The sequence below is a fragment of the Gigantopelta aegis genome, unplaced genomic scaffold (genome assembly GCF_016097555.1).
Source record: "Gigantopelta aegis isolate Gae_Host unplaced genomic scaffold, Gae_host_genome ctg2272_pilon_pilon, whole genome shotgun sequence".
Taxonomy (NCBI): Eukaryota; Metazoa; Mollusca; class Gastropoda; order Neomphalida; family Peltospiridae; genus Gigantopelta; species Gigantopelta aegis.
Genome location: NW_024532890.1, coordinates 43,830 through 66,834, shown reverse-complemented (window position 1 = coordinate 66,834; position 23,005 = coordinate 43,830). Strand labels below are relative to the sequence as shown.

General features: G+C 28.6%; 1 protein-coding gene across 1 annotated transcript; it reads left to right on the top strand.

Moving 5' to 3' along the window:
- The first annotated feature begins 16,541 nt into the window (after positions 1 to 16,541).
- Positions 16,542 to 18,113, top strand: LOC121391390 (S-methylmethionine--homocysteine S-methyltransferase BHMT2-like). The gene is made up of 3 exons (XM_041523043.1): positions 16,542 to 16,548; positions 16,601 to 16,809; positions 17,268 to 18,113. The coding sequence occupies exons 1-3, from the start codon at positions 16,542 to 16,544 to the stop codon at positions 18,111 to 18,113; spliced, it is 1,062 nt and encodes a 353-aa protein (XP_041378977.1).
- The last annotated feature ends 4,892 nt before the right edge of the window (positions 18,114 to 23,005 follow it).

The window sequence follows — 23,005 nt, the reverse complement described above, 5'->3', positions numbered from 1 at the left end:
AACAAATAGTCAGGTCTTTAGTATAAGGAATGGATACATTATTGCAAAGATAATGCTAACAAATAGTCAGGTCTTTAGTATAAGGAATGGGATACATTATTGCAAAGATAATGATAACAAATAGTCAGGTCTTTAGTATAAGGAATGGGATACATTATTGCAAAGATAATGCTAACAAATAGTCAGGTCTTTAGTATAAGGAATGGGATACATTATTGCAAAGGTAATGATACAAATAGTCAGGTCTTTAGTATAAGGAATGGGATACATTATTGCAAAGATAATGCTAACAAATAGTCAGGTCTTTAGTATAAGGAATGGGTACATTATTGCAAAGATAATGCTAACAAATAGTCAGGTCTTTAGTATAAGGAATGGGATACATTATTGCAAAGATAATGCTAACAAATAGTCAGGTCTTTAGTATAAGGAATGGGATAAAAAAATCTTTGAAGAGGATCCTAATTCTCCTTGTTTTGTCTGCCTGGTTTAGTTAAGATTATTATCACGCACATTTATACATTAAGATACTCAATCATCACCATGGCAACACTTAGTGTGTCTTGCATAATTTAATAGTAGGCTAAATGTATCTAAGTAACATGTTATGTTTTGATATAAATATAGGACTACTCCAGTTATTGAATAATAGGTTACGTGGTCAAAAATGTAATATAGGTTAGTAAAAACAAGTGTTCGCGTGTGTGTGTACTGTGAGCTTGATGTGCTTGATATTTAACATTGCTTAATTAAAATTAAAAACTATTTACAGTCTCTGTATATTAGTATGGACTACTACAACATGCAAATATGAGACTATGACCACTTTTGTTCCAAGAGGATGTAACACAAAATCTTCTGCTGAGATACCAATATTATACAGTACTGTAAATATCAAATAATACATATACTACAGTCACTTACAGATGGGACAATATCATACAATGCATGTACTACAGTCACTTACAGATGGACAATATCATACAATGCATGTACTACAGTCACTTACAGATGGGACAATATCATACAGCGCACATGTAATACAGTCACTTACAGATGGGACAATATCATACAGTGCACATGTACTACAGTCACTTACAGATGGGACAATATCATACAGCGCACATGTACTACAGTCACTTACAGATGGGACAATATCATACAGCGCACATATACTACAGTCACTTACAGATGGGACAATATCATACAGTGCACATGTACTACATCACTTACAGATGGGACAATATCATACAGCGCACATGTACTACAGTCACTTACAGATGGGACAATATCATACAGTGCACATGTAATACAGTCACTTACAGATGGGACAATATCATACAGTGCACATGTAATACAGTCACTTACAGATGGGACAATATCATACAGCGCACATGTACTACAGTCACTTACAGATGAGACAATATCTCTTCCAGCTCCAAATTGTGCCATGAATTATCCCATTTAGCTAAATGACTAGCAGCATTTTCCTACACAACAAATTAATATGTCTGTCTTATAAATGACACAAAAATTTAATAACTAACATCAGTTTGTAGTGCTTGTTGATCAAGTCTTCTAGCATAAGATTCTAGAGTTTCATCAGGTTCAGCATCAAGATAGACTTCATGTTTAAAACCATAGATATCATAGAGAGCCTCAGAACTAGACAAAGAAACAAGAGCCATCTCAAATGCTCAACACTAACTCAGTAACTAACAATACTGCTTTATAACACCTATGTTTTGACTTCAAATAATTATAATAACAATATTGCTTAATAATGAACAGTTCACACCTAGCACTCATCTGTAGCATTAAATACATGCACCAGATGGAAATAATACAGAGTTCCTTACAAATTAGATTTAATATCCTTTGCTCTATTATCTATGCTCAATTATAAGTTGATGATTTTTTTGACTAGAATACATATACATATTGTATAACAATTAATAGTCAAGAGTTTTTTGCCACTGGGCTCATGGCTCTAATTTCAACAAACACATTTATAACAAGAGCTATATTCAAAAAGGGTCAACACCACACAATCCATTAGCAGTCATGATATATGCATATATTACTTGTAACACATTCCCACAATATGAATACAATATGAGATAACTTAATAATACTCCATAAACTTACTCTGTTCTGTTTCTCCTAGTGTGTGTGTTTTGTTCCATAGCTTCTTGCATCATCTGACTAACAAAATCAGGATCATGACCTACAATAAATATGTTTTCAATAAATATAAAAGACTATCTGAATATTTTTTAACTTTGAAGGTGAGTGATTTGTAATGTGATAGTAAGCACAATCTTACTAATATTCTGCTTGATATATTAACACATTATTGACCACTGTATAACATGCATTACTAATATTCTGCTTGATATATAACACATTATTGACCACTGTATAACATGCATTACTAATATTCTGCTAGATATATTAACCACATTATTGATCACTGTATAACATACATTACTATTCTGCTTGATATATTAACACATTATTGATCACTGTATAACATACATTACTATTCTGCTTGATATATTAACACATTATTGATCACTGTATAACATACATTACTATTCTGCTTGATATATTAACACATTATTGATCACTGCATAACATCCATTAGAATATGTCAAGTGAAATCACCACAACACACATGCACATACATATAGTTCCTCTTACAACATTTACTTAATAATATACTTAACAATACTTGTACATACTACATATATATGTATAAATAATGTTACTTAATGTGTAAAATACTCACTTAGTTTTGGTGTCTGTGCCTCTTTCAATAAATGATATGTTTACTTTGAAGTCGAACATGTTCAGCTTCTAGTTCATGTAGTTTCTAAAGAATACATAAATTATTTGAAAGTAATATTTTATTATAGACATGTAGTACCCATTTAAAGATTTGATACCGGCAGTATCAGCTGTTCTTAAATCATTTAATTCCATAATCTCCCGTGATAGAAAGATATTTTGAGCTTTGTAGGCATCCACTGTCTCCTAAAAGAATATAAATCAACCTATCATTGAATAATTGTCAGGAAGATAAATGTGATATACATGTGATATACATATGTACATGTATATGTACCACTTATAAAGAAGGTATAGTATAGTCCCAATATGAGTAATATAGTGGTTATCTCAATAAACTAGATATAGTGCTCATGGTATATTTACTTATGACTTGATTCAATACATTACATGTAGACTTAATTCTATTTAATGCACACTCCACATTTCTATCCTCTACATACATGCATATATACATACGTGTACAGTTACTGATATAGGCTTTCCTGTATCTACTGTAATCTGCTTTATAAAAGCATAAGTGAACATGTTAAGTTACAAATTAAGACATACTTTTAATTTTTGTATTTCTTGTTCTAGCATTTTTGTTGTTGTCGGCAACATAGCTTCTTGTGGACTATAAAAACAATTAATTTATTATCAATAATATAATATAGTTTTTACTTTGAAAAAATTTGACCTCCTTTTTCAAGACTAAACACCTGCAAAATGTATATGTAAATATTAAAACAAGAACAGCTGTTATATGTACTTTATTTCAACCATACAATCCTATATGTACTTTATTTCAACCATACAATCCTATATGTACTTTATTTCAACCATAAAATCCTATATGTACTTTATTTCAACCATACAATCCTATATGTACTTTATTTCAACAATACACAATACAATCCTATATGTACTTTATTTCAACATACAATCCTATATGTACTTTATTTCAACCATACAATCCTATATGTACTTTATTTCAACCATACAATCCTATATGTACTTTATTTCAACAATACAATCCTATATGTACTTTATTTCAACCATAAATCCTATATGTACTTTATTTCAATCATACAATCCTATATGTACTTTATTTCAAACCATACAATCCTATATGTACTTTATTTCAACAATACAATCCTATATGTACTTTATTTCAACAATACAATCCTATATGTACTTTATTTCAACCATACAATCCTATATGTACTTTATTTCAACCATACAATCCTATATGTACTTTATTTCAACAATACAATCCTATATGTACTTTATTTCAACCATAAAATCCTATATGTACTTTATTTCAACAATACAATCCTATATGTACTTTATTTCAACCATACAATCCTATATGTACTTTATTTCAACAATACAATCCTATATGTACTTTATTTCAACCATACAATCCTATATGTACTTTATTTCAACAATACAATCCTATATGTACTTTATTTCAACCATAAAATCCTATATGGACTTTATTTCAACCATACAATCCTATATGTACTTTATTTCAACAATACAATCCTATATGTACTTTATTTCAACCATAAAATCCTATATGTACTTTATTTCAACAATACAATCCTATATGTACTTTATTTCAACAATACAATCCTATATGTACTTTATTTCAACCATAAAATCCTATATGTACTTTATTTCAACAATACAATCCTATATGTACTTTATTTCAACAATACAATCCTATATGTACTTTATTTCAACCATAAAATCCTATATGTACTTTATTTCAACCATAAAATCCTATATGTACTTTATTTCAACCATACAATCCTATATGTACTTTATTTCAACAATACAATCCTATATGTACTTTATTTCAACAATACAATCCTATATGTACTTTATTTCAATCATACAATCCTATATGTACTTTATTTCAACCATAAAATCCTATATGTACTTTATTTCAACCATACAATCCTATATGTACTTTATTTCAACCATACAATCCTATATGTACTTTATTTCAATCATACAATCCTATATGTACTTTATTTCAACCATAAAATCCTATATGTACTTTATTTCAATCATACAATCCTATATGTACTTTATTTCAACAATACAATCCTATATGTACTTTATTTCAATCATACAATCCTATATGTACTTTATTTCAATCATACAATCCTATATGTACTTTATTTCAATCATACAATCCTATATGTACTTTTATTTCAATCATACAATCCTATATGTACTTTATTTCAATCATACAATCCTATATGTACTTTATTTCAACCATACAATCCTATATGTACTTTATTTCAACAATACAATCCTATATGTACTTTATTTCAATCATACAATCCTATATGTACTTTATTTCAACCATACAATCCTATATGTACTTTATTTCAACCATACAATCCTATATGTACTTTATTTCAACCATACAATCCTATATGTACTTTATTTCAACCATACAATCCTATATGTACTTTATTTCAACAATACAATCCTATAGGTACTTTATTTCAATCATACAATCCTATATGTACTTTATTTCAACCATAAAATCCTATATGTACTTTATTTCAACCATACAATCCTATATGTACTTTATTTCACAATACAATCCTATATGTACTTTATTTCAACCATAAAATCCTATATGTACTTTATTTCAACCATACAATCCTATATGTACTTTATTTCAATCATACAATCCTATATGTACTTTATTTCAATCATACAATCCTATATGTACTTTATTTCAATCATACAATCCTATATGTACTTTATTTCAATCATACAATCCTATATGTACTTTATTTCAATCATACAATCCTATATGTACTTTATTTCAACCATACAATCCTATATGTACTTTATTTCAACAATACAATCCTATATGTACTTTATTTCAATCATACAATCCTATATGTACTTTATTTCAACCATACAATCCTATATGTACTTTATTTCAATCATACAATCCTATATGTACTTTATTTCAATCATACATCCTATATGTACTTTATTTCAATCATACAATCCTATATGTACTTTATTTCAATCATACAATCCTATATGTACTTTATTTCAATCATACAATCCTATATGTACTTTATTTCAATCATACAATCCTATATGTACTTTATTTCAATCATACAATCCTATATGTACTTTATTTCAATCATACAATCCTATATATACTTTATTTCAATCATACAATCCTATATGTTTCAATCATACAATCCTATATGTACTTTATTTCAACCATACAATCCTATATGTACTTTATTTCAACAATACAATCCTATATGTACTTATTTCAATCATACAATCCTATATGTACTTTATTTCAACCATACAATCCTATATGTACTTTATTTCAACCATACAATCCTATATGTACTTTATTTCAACCATACAATCCTATATGTACTTTATTTCAACAATACAATCCTATATGTACTTTTTTCAACCATAAAATCCTATATGTACTTTATTTCAACCATACAATCCTATATGTACTTTATTTCAACCATAAAATCCTATATGTACTTTATTTCAACCATAAAATCCTATATGTACTTTATTTCAACCATACAATCCTATATGTACTTTATTTCAACAATACAATCCTATATGTACTTTATTTCAACCATAAAATCCTATATGTACTTTATTTCAACCATACAATCCTATATGTACTTTATTTCAATCATACAATCCTATATGTACTTTATTTCAACCATAAAATCCTATATGTACTTTATTTCAACCATACAATCCTATATGTACTTTATTTCAACAATACAATCCTATATGTACTTTATTTCAACCATAAAATCCTATATGTACTTTATTTCAACCATAAAATCCTATATGTACTTTATTTCAACCATACAATCCTATAGTACTTTATTTATTGTGATAAGATGACTTTACTACCTTATTGGTCAGTTCCATTACAACATGATCTTTAGCAGATAATGTCTCCTTGTATAAATTAACTTCCTCATTGAGAGCAATAATAGCTTCTTTCTTTAACCTAAAATAACATCAAGAAAGCTCTTCGATAAAATTATTATCATTTTATTATAATAGCAACACAGAAATACATGTAGTTATTACTTTGTTATTACATTTAATTAAACTATCATGATAGGGTTAAATATTAACAAATGATAAGATGTTGTTGTAGCTGTTATAATATTTTAAACAATTATCACAATAATTTAACAAAGTCTATTACCTTTATTTCTATTATTATTATAAATCTATTCATATACTAACCTTAGTTCATTCTCTATTTTAACATTTTCAACTGTTAGTGCCTCTAATGTTTTCTGTAACTAAATATGACAAACATATTATATTATATATTGTTTATTGTCTTGATAACATACTGATGCTATGAGTTGATCTCTTTGAGTTAGAATATCCACTCTACTGTCGTTGAGATGAGGGGATTTACCATCAGATAGTTCCTTTCTATAAAATGTAATATTGTATAAGTATACACTATATACAATATTTACATTAGTATTACATTATATAGAATATTTACATTAGTATTACATTAATACAATATTTACATTATAATATATTAATATTTACATTAGTATTACACTATATATAATATTTACATTAGTATTATACTATTTACATTAGTATTACACTATATATAATATTTACATTAGTATTACATTATATACAATAACATTAGTATTATATAGTATTTACATTAGTATTACAATATACAATATTTACATTAGTATTACACTATATACAATATTTACATTAGTATTACACTATATACAGTGATAATATATCAATTATTAACATATAATATTGTCTTAATACAAACACACACACACACATATACATACACACCATACATACCATACACACACATTACCTCACTTTATCTTGCAAATCCAATAATCTGAACATTAAAAAACACACAATCAACTCAAAATATTATCACAAACAAATTATACAACTATTATCAAACTTACTAACCGTATTTCCTTTCTAAAGAACTCCAACATTTCATCACGATCTTTAACTTCTCTATTAATATAAACAAGTTTTAATATACAGAAAAAAACAAAAAACACTCACTGCTCCTTGACAGAAATCTCTTCTTCAAGTGACTGTACAGTTGTCTGAAGCTGTAATTTAAAATTCAATTAATCATTATCATCATTATCATCATATTATTATTATTATTATTATTATTATTACTGTACAGGAACAGTAATCTGGTATAGCCAACCATTTCCAGTCTCTGAGAGGAAGATGCTTAGTTTAAACCAATTTGTCTCCCATGTACCTCTACTTCTATCAGATATTACTATGACATGACATTTCATTTTATATCTCTAACTAGTTTTTTTATACAAAGCTAAGTTAGCTAGTTAATCTGATTTGAGTATAAATTATGGACACTATAAACAATTGATTTATTGTTTTAACTCCTCTCAGGAATTGGGAATGGTCAGTTTTTGTCAGACTACAAGAACAATAGAACTTTAATTAATCCTTAATAAATGTATAATGATTATATTATATACATAGTGCACCATGTTAACTTTGACCTTAACATTTTTCTCTATTATCACATTTCAATACCCAATTATTTCAGAGGGAGAGGGGAGTACTTAATAAGCATGAGTTTAATGTAGCATTTTCATATTTACAATAATTATGAGCGCATACTTAAATAAGTAACTAAAGTATCATAAGGCTACATATATATATGTATATAACATATCAAGTATCTAAGCACTGTTGAAGGTCAGTGCTCGATGTCGTTAGACAGAATATTAATTGATTTAAGAGAATTAAAGGAGTATCTTAATAGCATGTTAGGTTGGCTGTTACTCCGATATTTAAATGTTGTTATGAGATCGCATACTTAAATAACTGTTGACGATATATATATACATCTGATATATCGGATATAACATATACACATATAGAGCTGTGTTGTTTTGTCCTTTAATTCTGTTCTATATGTATATATATATATATGTATATATATATATTATTACCTGTCGACATTCAGGACAGACTATATCATTATCACTATAAGATCTAATAACAAAAGATAATAACATTATTATTCTATACAATTTCATGAGAATGTTAGTGTCTCTAGGCAGGGTATACCCAATCAATCAGACATATTAACAAACTTATTAGACATAATAGCATGTAGGCAACAGAATAAACATATAATGAGAATCTCCCTACTGTATAAACATATTATACTAATTATCTAAACAAATGATAATTGCTAAGCTCAGTATAAAATGTTATGTTAATGCATTATGTAATGATGTAATGATGGATCTAATTAAAACAATACTCATTATTAATATGAATGTTATCTATCATGTATAATGTATTGTGTTAAGTGTAATGATGGATCTAATTAAAATAATACTCATTATTAATATGAATGTTATCTATCATGTACATGTTAAAGTAACAACTAACTTCAATGTCATTTTTTTTATTAGCCAATCTGGCACATTTCTATATGGAGAGATAATAGTACATATTATAGTCATAACAAATAGTCTATCATCAATAGTATTTAAATATATCATCAGATTTTAATATAAACATGAATGTTCAGTGTATATAGATGGAAAATTGTTTTTCTAAACAGTTCAGAAGTTCTACAATAACTGAATAAGTAATAATTATGAAACACACACCATATATTAATGTATCTAGGATCTTATACAGATAGCAACTTAAGCAGGTTACATATTTTATATAGCTTATGTATACAGCTTTTATACATATCTAGCTATCTTATAAAAGATACATATCTAGTTCATATAAAGGATATATATCTAGTTCATATAAAAGATACATATCTAGTTCATATAAAGGATATATATCTAGTTCATATAAAGGATATATATCTAGTTCATATAAAGGATATATATCTAGTTCATATAAAGGATATATATCTAGTTCATATAAAGGATATATATCTAGTTCATATAAAGGATATATATCTAGTTCATATAAAGGATATATATCTAGTTCATATAAAGGATATATATCTAGTTCATATAAAGGATATATATCTAGTTCATATAAAGGATATATATCTAGCTTCATATAAAGGATATATATCTAGTTCATATAAAGGATATATATCTAGTTCATATAAAGGATATATATCTAGTTCATATAAAGGATATATATCTAGTTCATATAAAGGATATATATCTAGTTCATATAAAGGATATATATCTAGTTCATATAAAGGATATATATCTAGTTCATATAAAGGATATATATCTAGTTCATATAAAGGATACATACCTAGTTCATAAAAAGGATACATATCTAGTTTATATAAAGGATACATATCTAGTTTATATCATATAAAGGATATATATCTAGTTCATATAAAGGATATATATCTAGTTCATATAAAAGATACATATCTAGTTCATATAAAGGATATATATCTAGTTCATATAAAAGATACATATCTAGTTCATATAAAGGATATATATCTAGTTCATATAAAGGATATATATCTAGTTCATATAAAGGATATATATCTAGTTCATATAAAGGATATATATCTAGCTTCATATAAAGGATATATATCTAGTTCATATAAAGGATATATATCTAGTTCATATAAAGGATATATATCTAGTTCATATAAAGGATATATATCTAGTTCATATAAAGGATATATATCTAGTTCATATAAAGGATATATATCTAGTTCATATAAAGGATATATATCTAGCTTCATATAAAGGATATATATCTAGTTCATATAAAGGATATATATCTAGTTCATATAAAGGATATATATCTAGTTCATATAAAGGATATATATCTAGTTCATATAAAGGATATATATCTAGTTCATATAAAGGATATATATCTAGTTCATATAAAGGATATATATCTAGTTCATATAAAGGATATATATCTAGTTCATATAAAGGATACATACTAGTTCATAAAAAGGATACATATCTAGTTTATAAAAAGGATACATATCTAGTTTATATCAAGGATATATATCTACTTCATATAAAGGATATATATCTAGTTCATATAAAGGATATATATCTAGTTCATATAAAGGATACATATCTAGCTTCATATAAAGGATACATATCTAGCTTCATATAAAGGATACATATCTAGCTTCATATAAATGATATACCGTAGATCAGGAAACTTTCACGTTACAAAAGTTTCATGTAAAAATTTTATGTGTTAAAAAAATTCGAACATAAGAGGCGTGTACGAAATTTATTAACTCTATTATTTCAATGTGTAATAATGTTCACATAATGTATTTTCGTAGATCCTCCAATGTTCAAATTTTTTAACAACGAAACTTTCCCAATCTACGGTATATCTAGCTTCATATAAAGGATATATATCTAGCTTCATATACAGGCTAAACATACAATTTCTTATACAGGGTACATATTTATAACAAACAAGTAAATTAAGTGAAGTGTAGAGGTTAGTGTTTCTAGAATCTGAAGAATGTTAATAATCCATAGCAACTTGTATAACTAATCATTCTATTAACACTTATATCAAACTGACAAATCAAATCACTTGATTTCAGATTTCTAAACAGAAGATCGACAACTTTACTGGAGGTTATCCCAAGAGATTTCAGGAACACTTATCAAAATCTACTTTGTTCATTTTTATAAATACTATATCACATAAGTTTACATCAGTAGTATACCACAGTATAGTTTACATCAGTAATATACCACAATATAGTTTACATCAGTAATATACCACAATATAGTTTACATCAGTAATATACCACAATATAGTTTACATCAGTAATATACCACAATATAGTTTACATCAGTAATATACCACAATATAGTTTACATCAGTAATATACCACAATATAGTTTACATCAGTAATATACCACAATATAGTTTACATCAGTAATATACCACAATATAGTTTACATCAGTAATATACCACAGTATAGTTTCTATTGACAAATCAAACATTGCCTTTTAATACTCAGTTAGCTAAGCTCAGCAAATACCTTAACATCAGTATATCTCCTTATTAGGTAACTTACAATTGTGCTGACAAAGCATTTTGACAGTGTAATATATACTGATTGGTGTATGTAACATGATATTGTACTATGTGTCATTAAAGGTGTCCTATATTATTAAGTTATGGAAATAAGATTATAACATCATAACATTTGCCTTTTTTGTGGCACTATAACTATTGCTATAAACATAAAGAATACTAATAAAATGTTGCTGTGCAGTCAAATACTTGAGCAACTATGCCAATGTTATGGCACTGACTTCTATCACAAGAATATGAGAGAATGGACCGACTCAATCTTAAGAACAGACTATAACTAACATATTAAACTTCCATAAATGGTAGTATCCTAACAGCAGCTGCTTCAATGTGTGGGTAAACTATGACATCACTAATATACATAACTACTGGTAATGATACTGTATTACATATATATTACAAAAACATTGTGTAAAAAATATAATGACATAATACATCTGTTACATTAATAGTCACAAAAGCAATACAAGTGGATAATATAAGTTAAAAATTATAACTACTTTAGTACTCAATTACATGTAGACTTACGATTTTTTGATAGTCGAGTTACTCTTGGGATATCTGGACTAGTTGTAGTTAAATCTGTCTGAGAATTAGAGGCTGAAGTGTCTGAGGTTCTATCGAAAGAACATAGTTATAATATTATATTATAAATAATTCACAGATAATAATATATAAATAGAATGAAGAAGTAATAAATCAAACTGTTTTTTTTTAAAATAAACTATCACTTAACTAGCATTATTATTTTATTTCAAACAATGATCTATCAATCAATTCATATGAGAGAATAATTTTGTGGTAAAAATTTCACAATTTTTGTAAATTGCACTTATTTCATGAAAATTTAACCACAAATCAAAATATTGTATATATGGAGAGAAGATCAAGTTCTTAGACTCAAAATATTTGTTTGAACAGAATTTGAGAAAATACATTATCACAAAAATTATTAACTCATACAGAAACAATTAACTATCTGTCTTTCTGTCTATTCATCAACTATAGATCAGTGAATCTATTAGTTCAATTAATTCACATATACTATCCTCCAAATACAATTAATTGTGTCCAATCTTACTATCACTTAGTGTATATAAAAGTTTATAAAAGTCATAATAATATAATATTATCTTTCTCCTTACGGTTCTTCATCAATATTGTTATAATTCACAAAAAATTTGATCTTCTATTTGTATCTGTACCTCCAGATGGACCTCCCATTGGTGATGATAATCTCCTAACGCTAATTGACACAAGAAGAAAATGATTTATAATTAAGTAAAAAAGGTCAGTATAAACAATAACATACAATGGACAAAAAAGTTAATAGGTTTTTATAGTATAGTATAGTATAGTAGCATATCCCATCAGAATCAACTTATATCTCATTATCAAAACCCATTTCCTGAAGTCTTAAAACAACTCAATCAACTCATTCAATCTGACCACCTTCACATTGTGACCTCTTGTATCACAATCACTAAAACTTACAATTTTATTAAAATCTGTTTGTGTTAATTTTGACATTTGTTTTTATCTAAAATAACAATAACTTTACCTTTCTTGTTCAAATTCTATTTATAAAATATTAAATAAACCAATATGTACTAATATAGTGCTTGTTTGTAGTCAATATAGTACTAACATATTGATGTACTACACATAAATAAAGCATTGTCATAAAACTGATGATCGCATAACGCGTGAAACTGGGAGTAACAGCAACACAGCGAGAGCCCTGTTCTTTTGTCCTTTAATTCTGTTCTAACCCGCTCTGTCTAAACGACATCGAGCACTCTTCAACAGACTTAGATACTTCAGTATAATAAATTCATGTATTAAACATGAAGGAATTTACTAGGCCAAAGTTAATGTGACTAAACTTTAATGTAAAAGCCAAACTTGTAACAAACATCTAAATCATTGCTATTAGCAGTGAAAATGAAACATCTAAAGAGTTTGACTTGATTTCCTAACTAAGTGATATTATCATTACCGCTATCTATTGTAATACCTTGGTCTTGGTATCCTCTTCAACAACTTGTGTATCTGAGAGTCATTGAAAGGTGATGACTGAATAGGTTGATCAGAGTCTATCACCACTATAGACAATTAAAATACAGAATATAATAAAGTATCATATATCTTATAATAAGATTCATAGGTCTATATAATTAAATCAGGGTGCTATCATAGCAGGTTTATATAAAAACCTGATATCATAAATAGTTTGTTCCTTCTTCATAAACACACATAGTGACAGGATTTCATGACAAACTATATCAGTTCTATCATTGTTGATGTGTCTATGAAATATTGCTTGATGAGTGGATAGTATGAATATCATGGTAAATGGCATCACATCAGTAATATCACAATTCATTGATCTATACTATAATAATAGAGTGCGTATATAATATTACAATACACGAATTCTCAATGAGGTTTATATTTGATGTTAAGCTTATAAAACAATCTCTTAGTTACTTTCAAATAGTGTTAAATTTACTGAGATATCAATAAGTTAGCCAATAACAAGTACATATAACAATTGTGTATGTATTTTACATATAATAATTGTAAAAATAATATTGCAGATCTGATGCATATGTGTTTGTATTAACTGTGCTAGGGAGTAACTCTTGATAGCAATCTACTTAACTGTGTCAGAGACTAATCCTTGATAGCAATCTACTTAACTGTGTCAGAGACTAACTCTTGATAGTAATCTACTTAACTGTGTCAGAGACTAACTCTTAAAATGTAATACAAAAGGGTAGGACTTTTATATATTTTGGAGTTAGTCTAAGTATTCTCTACTTACCTCCATCTTCATTAACAGTTTCCTCTTCCCAGGATCTCTCCTTGAAGCTCCCACCAGTCCACCTGGTATACCCTCAGTCATAGGAACACTATCAGTAGTATCTCTTTTCTTACGATCACCAAATTTACGTCGTTTTTTCTGTAATCAAAACAATTAATTAATATTCTATCACATATACTTCTTTGATTGTCATGTATTCTCATTGTTCATGGCTACTATTTAAAAAATGGAAAAATTGTATTGGATTTGAGCATTTTAAAGTACTTAGTACAGTTTATATGTAATATTAATATCAATTATTGTTCATATAATAGATATGTGCTGTTAATTTTACTTATCAATCTATTATGAGTAATCAACTACTGATATTGCTATGATTGAAACTGAAGAAGTTTTTTCACAAAATAAAAGAATATAATAAAACTTTCTAATTATTATCAATGTATTATCTTGATAACTGTTTTCAATATTACTATTGATCAATAAGATAATAATATTGAAAATAACACAATATACCTGTAAGGAATCCAACCATTGAAACATGGCTTCTTGTGTAGCAGCCTGAAAGGAGTATGTACACTGAGGAGTTTGGATCTCAAATTGATTTTTGGACATATTTTCAACAGAGTAGGCAAAGGTGGCATTAGAAACGTCAATAGAACTACAACACAGAGAGAGAGAGAGAGAGAGAGAGTGGGATGGAGTATATACTATATAATTATGATATTGATATAACAAATGAGAAATATATATACTGCACTGCAATAACAATATATTCATATATATTGTAACATCAGATGATCATACACAATACAATCAAACACAACATTAAACAATTACAGACCAACATATGCTATAAATTTGCTCTCTCTGTACTTAACGTCACTTTCACTCTTTCACATGTATTGACATACCCTGAGGTATTGTTTCATTTTTAGCATTGTAGTAATAAAGACAACATCGTTCATCATCAAATACTACCCTATGAAACAAAATAGTATTTTAATTTAAAGATAAAACTTTCTACTAGATTATAAATTAATGATCATTAAATAAATGTAGATTCCTCAAATTTGTATAGAAACACAATACAAAAAAGACCTATTTATCTAAAAAAACATCACAATTTATTATAATTCTACCTTCAAACTACATACAATATTAAGGATATCTGGATACTGTTACATACTATTAGACATACCATCTCTGTCTCCATGTTTTGATTAAACTGTGAGTTGTTTCCTTTCTCAAATAACCACAAAGTAACTTCGGTTGTTCCTTTATGAAAGCAACCAAAGAGGAATGTGATAAAAGAAATTAAACAAACTATTATTATATAGATATAACATGATATAAAAGTGAATATAATATATTAGCTTGCACTAATCATTGTTATTTATATTAAATCAGGCAAATCAAACGTAAATGCTTGTATTAATATGCTCACTCGTGCTTAAAACAAGCTTAACTCTGACTTACTGTTGGAGTAGGTGGTATGAGATGCTTGTGTTCCTCGGTAGGTGTTGGAGGATCAGGTATCAATTCCCACTCAGACACAGTACTGTCACTACGAAACGTTTGAGAAGGTACTGCATCTTTACCATCTTCCTCAGTCATCTTGTCGAGATGCAAAACACTCGATGCTTGGAATAAACTCACCTTTCTAATTAAATTTCAATATTATTATTGAATATACCGTATTAACCATTTTCACGTTAATAAAGGCTTCCTCATCACAGGCCAATGGCTGGTTAGATGTATGTACATATAATTATTTATAATCTCCAAACCTCGTATTCTAGGTACTATTGCACGACGATCCTTGCAAGAGCGATTAGATGCTGGTGAAACAATTCTATGTGCAGAAGGATATGTTTTAGGATTAGCACGTCGAGGATATGTTGGTACTGGTGTCTGGACTGGTCAGTTTATGTTAGATTATCCTGATGTCTTAACCAGTATGCACTATGAATTTGTACACTGTGGAAGTGATGTTGTCCAGGCTCTACAGGTAATTTTAATCAAATTGTGTTGTTCATGTAACAGTTCAAGTACCAGACATGAAATAGCAGTGCCTATATAATGTAGGGATGGCCCAGATATTGTCCATTGAATATCTCAGCCAAGACAAATTAGAATCTCTTAATACTTAGTATCATTTCAAGTGATTGGCTGATTACAGGTTACTGTAAGGTTTCTAAGCATCACAGTACAAATTGACCAAATGCTAATATTGTTCATGTTTCTTATATTATCATTGTTTTTTTGTAGCCAACATTAACACCCTTACATAATAGCACAGGTTACACAATATTGGAGATTATCTGTACATGTAACACACATTTTTACAATCTAGACAAAGTACACATTTGCATTTAAGATAAATTTTGTGTAAAAGAGAAGGAAAACTTTAACTCATCATTCTATAATAGCATATGTGTTATTTATGTTCTGTTTTATTACTTCCAGTATTATCTTCATCGAGAGAAAATGCGTGAAATTGGACATGAAGACAACTTAGAGAAGATCAATCGAGTTGCTCTACGTTTAGCCAAAGAAGTTGCTAATAAAACTGGCACACTCTTTGCTGGTAATATTTGTAACACCAACATCTATAAGCAAAATGATGATGCCATTAAACAAGAAGTTAGAGTAATGTTTGATGAACAAGTTCGCTGGGCAAAAGAGGAAGGAGCAGAATTCATTATAGGAGAAACATATCATTGGTTTGAAGAAGCAGAGATAGCTCTTGAAGTCATTAAATCTTATGATCTCCCTGCCATCATAAATTTTGGGGTCATTGTACCTACTGATGGTAGTGAATTTAACCTGCTAGATTCTATACCAGTAGGAGAAGCATGCAAAATATTGCTTGACAAAGGAGCATATTTAGTTGGTGCAAATTGTACACGTGGTCCTGAACAAATGGTTGAAGTTATAGAACACATTGTTAAGTTTTGTCCACCAGAGAAAGTCTGTGCCCTCCCTCTTGGATATCGCACAACAAAAAAAGAATATCCTACATTATTTGCATTAAGAGATGATAAATGTCCTGAAAACTACAAGCCATATCCTCATGGATTAGAGGCATTTGGTGTCTCTCCTGTTGAAATAAAGAAATTTACTCGTCAATGTCTTGACCTTGGCCTAAAATTCATTGGTATATGCTGTGGTAACTCAGGAATGTTGACCAATGCTATGGCTAGAGAAATGGGAAAAACAACAACAATTGTGAGTCGTTATCATGATCCTGAGTCCAAAGGGACTGACCCATATAAATTTGTAGAGATCAATGGAACAGTTCCCACTAAATAGTACTTTATTGCAATACTATTTCTATTATTATTTCTTGTTACTATTGGTACATGTAATGTTGTACATGGAAATATAAAAAAGGTTGTTATTTTTGAAATTAAATTATCAAGAAAAAGCATTAGATTAGAGTAGTATACATTGAAGTAAAATATGACAAATTAAAAGGAAACTCATTGTTAAATTAATAGTATAGTTATATATATTAATATTTCCTGCTAATAATGTACACTAATATAGCTACACACACATATATACAGTCAATTTTAATGCTGAGCTCTTGTTGGAGGTTGGAATACAGTAGCCATATCATAATATCAACTTTGATTGTACTCTCTAATGTATTGAGATCTGTGTTCACCTACAAAGTTTGAGTCACTTGAAAGAACCTGCTATCCAATTAAATAGAACTTATGAAGAGTTGTTACCATTTGAGTCACTCATTCAACAAGGGAGACCAATTAAACATTTACAATTAATTATTATTGACACATGATCACTGCCCTCCTCTTCTTATGCTATTTGTTAATATTCATCTCTGGAAAGAATAGACCTCAGTTGCCACTCCACTTCACACTTTGTCAAAGTGATTGTGAAAAACATTTTCAACAACATCTAACATCTCAGAATATAACTCTAAAAATTAATGATTGATAATGCATGTCCCATGACAATTTTGTCATTAGGTAGTGCTAGTCAGGTGAGATCTATTAGAGTGGGAAGTACTTTTTATATGGAGTTATTATATATACTCAGACAGATTATTTTTCATCTGCGTAACAACTAACAAGGTCTGAGTATTTCTAAATTTTTTAAGTATTCAAAAGAGCTTGTTATAGCATTAAATGGAGCATCTAGTGATTTGTCATCTTTCAATTTGTACAACCTATTTGACAAGGAAGACCACTCAGACATCTTTGATTACATCTATATATATCATAGGAAGTATCATAAAGTAATAATTGTCCCCCTATTTATTTATTTAATCCTTCATCTTCGGAAAAAACTGGAACTATTTTGCTTCACTAGTACTCTAGATATAACCAATTTTAACAAACATATCCAATCACAAAAATACAGATTTGAAAGAATTAGAGCTTCCAGTTAATTGTCCAATATTGGGAATATTATCATCTCATCACTTGGTATAGCTAACACAAGCAAGCTGAGATCCATAATGACCTACCACTATAATAACAAATTGTTAATGACAATTGCTGCTAATATAGTCTACATCATGATCTAATAACTTTCCAAAATTTATTTGGAGGAGCTTGGGTATTACAATAAATGGAACATATCAGGATATATCTTCTATTGTGCAACTTATTATTCAAGTAGGTAGACCACTTAGACATTTAAGACTCACATTGATGTGTACAATGATTGTCCACCCATTCATATGCTGTTTTATCCTTCATCACTGAAAAGCTAAAACTACTTTGTTATTCTGCAATCAACTATATAGCAATAATCACTGTTAATTACATATTGATAAAGATCTAATATCTCAAAATACAAACCTAAAAGAATTGGTGATTTCTGATAGCTGTCCACATATAGAAACATTTTCCACATTGCTAGTTCATACTAAAATTATAAAATCCATCTTTCGTGGTTAGTTGTTATTTCTCCATCTTGTTTTTAAGTTTCATAGTGTTTGTTTTCAATTTTGTTGTAAGTGTTATAGTTATTGTTTTTGTGATCAGATTACTGAATCATGGAAACATTAATTTATTTGTAATTGGCTTGTTTTTTTGAATTGCAATGAATCTATTTTTGTCAGTTATAACTATTTAAATAAAAGTCCAAATGCAGTGATAATATATTATGATGGCATGAAGCAGTATGGTTAGTGTACTTTTTGGCCAAACAAACTTCAAAATTATAAAGAATTTACATTTTACTTAAAATGAAAATATTTTAAAATTTTAATTTCAGGAGATAATTTATAATCACAGTTTTGAAAATTGAATCTTTATGGAAGTTCAAAGATGAAAGCACTAAATGTTTTAATTTAGAAGATAAAAAATTAATGTTGAATTTTGCTCTCAACTACATGTCCATAAACTACATAGACTACACACCTCCTTGTCTACTGTATGACTATTAATTGAATAATTCTGTATAAGAATGTGAAACTATGCAGAGGATGTACAAATTGTGTTGTGTTGTTCTTTATTCTTTTTCTACAATTTTCAGAGTTTTTAAACCCTATAATTATAATAACTAAAGTTACAAGCATAATTTTTTATTAATTGATAAGAACATACATTTTGCTGCTGTACATGGTTTTGCTCCTTTTATTATGTAATATGAATTAGTTATATGTTGGAATCTGTTAGCATACTCATAACCATTTCAGAGGTTATTATATAAGGAAATACAGAAGGTACTCATAATTTTTTAAATAATTATATACCATTGTATTTTAAATACCCATGTTTTAAATTTTTATAAAATCGTCAATATCAAGATTTGAATACATCTAATAAACCAGTCAAACCAGTTATAAATTATTGTCTTATAAAATCTATGCTAATAATATTTTATGAAATTTTCTTTGCTAACTTTTTGTTTGTAATATCAATTGCTACGTAACGTACCGGTGTGGTCATGCTGTATCTATTAATAATTTACGTCATTTTGCGTACGTGACTTTCCTGTTAATTGATATTTACAGGGATTACGGTATTACCATTGTCGTATAGAAGACTCCAAAATGGCTGGTCAGTTTAAAACCTCTTTCAGTTAATACTGTTGTAACGTTTCTTAGTATTTATAAGTCTGTTACTAGATGTAGTATTATATATAATTATTTGCTTTTTTAACATCATGTTCAACTCGTGTACTCAGTACCAGTTTCCTAGTATATACATTATTTTCTCTTGTACACAATAAGTGTTTTATACTCTATGGTAGTATCCTGTAGTGCTTTTACTTTGGCTCTGCAGAAAATCACAGTCTTTTTATTTTATGCAAGTGTTCACTATTTATATAGCCAGTATGTTCATTATAGTGGTACTCTATAGCTGTGTTGGTTCTTAATTTACGTTATGCTCTTTAGTATCTGATGTACTATATAATATATATCTCCAAGAATGATAAGCAGTGTTTATATTCACAGATTGAGGCATAGTTCGGTGTTGAAGAATTGTGATAAATTGAAAACAGAATGAGTAAGCTTCTAGTACTAGTCTCCATGATACTGTCAAACGCCCTAACTATGCAAAGATTCTCATTGACAGTTAATTTTCTAATGCATTTTTGTGAATTGCTTTCTAAGAGCATTTTGCATTCAAATAAAGAAGTCTGTCCAATTGAACAGTTTGTTTATAGTTTATTATATTTGCCTATTAAGAATAAATTGCATAAACCTGCAGGGGTGTATATTATGTGGGACATATGACATATATATCCTGTAAATATTCAAATAACTAGGATAGTAAAATATATAATGATACATGACAGCAAGATAAATACTAAAACTCAATAATGATATGAAGTGGATATTTGTTCAGATAACCTCTATCTCTCAGTTTTTTTTGTATTTAATGTGGATTTTTGCTGGCTTGTCAGAGGGCCCAACTATATAACTACTCTATATAGTTTACTTATAGTCCTTATAGGAACAAAACACTCCTTGCAAGAGCGATTAGATGCTGGTGAAACAAATTCTATGTGCAGAAGGATATGTTATGGGATTAGCACGTCGAGGAATATTTGGTACTGGTGTCGGACCTGGTCAGTTTATGCTAGATTATCCTGATGTTGTAACTTAACTAGTATGCACTATGAATTTGTAACATTGTGGAAGTGCTGTTTGTCCAGGCTCTGCAGGTAATGCATCTGATAACAATATCCATGATATAAGAAAGGTTTATTACACCACACACTATGATTGTAACTATGTGCCAAATACAGAAAACATTAGGTTACTGTAAGTGATTATTATAATTTCCTATTTGCTGAATATGTGGTCATAACATTGACTCGTTAATGTATAATGATGTCCTTGTTTGCTTATAGTATTATCTTCATCGAGAGACAAATGCGTCAAATTGGACATGAAGAAAACTTAGAGAAGATCAATCAAGTTGCTCTACGTTTAGCCAAAGAAGTTGCTATAAAACTGGCACACTCTTTGCTGGTAGTATTTGTAACACTGAAATCTATAAACCAAATGATGATGCTAGTAAGCAAGAAGCTAGAGTGATGTTTGATGAACAAGTTTCGCTGGGCAAAAGAGAAGGAGCAGAATTCATTATAGGAGAAACATATCATTGGTTTTGAAGAAGACAGAGATAGCTCTTGAAGTCATTAAATCTTATAATCTCCCTGCCATCACATAAATTTTGGGGTCCTTGTACCTACTGATGGTAGTGAATTTAATTTGTTAGAATTCTATACCAGTAGGACAAGCATGCAAAACGTTGCTTCGACAAAGGCGCATATTTGTTGGTGCAAATTGTACACGTGTTGCCTGAACAAATGTTTGAAGTTATAGAACACATTGTTAAGTTTGTCCACCAGAGAAAGTCTGTGCCCCTCCCTCTTGGATATCGCACACAACAAAAGAATATCCTAACATTTCATGCATTGAGAGATGATAAATGTCCCCTGACAACTACAAGCCATTTCCTCATGGATTAGAGGCATTTGGTGTTCTCTCCTGTTGAAATAAAGAAATTTACTCGTCATTGTCTTGACCTTGGCTAAAATTCATGGTATATGCTGTGGTAACTCTGGAATGTTGACTGATGCTATGGCTAGAGAAATGGGAAAAACAACAATGTGTAGTGTTATCATGATCCTGAGTCCAAAGGGACTGACCCATATAAATTTGTGGAGGGTAAGTAGTACTGTATAATGGCTACTATTTCTATTGTGATTTC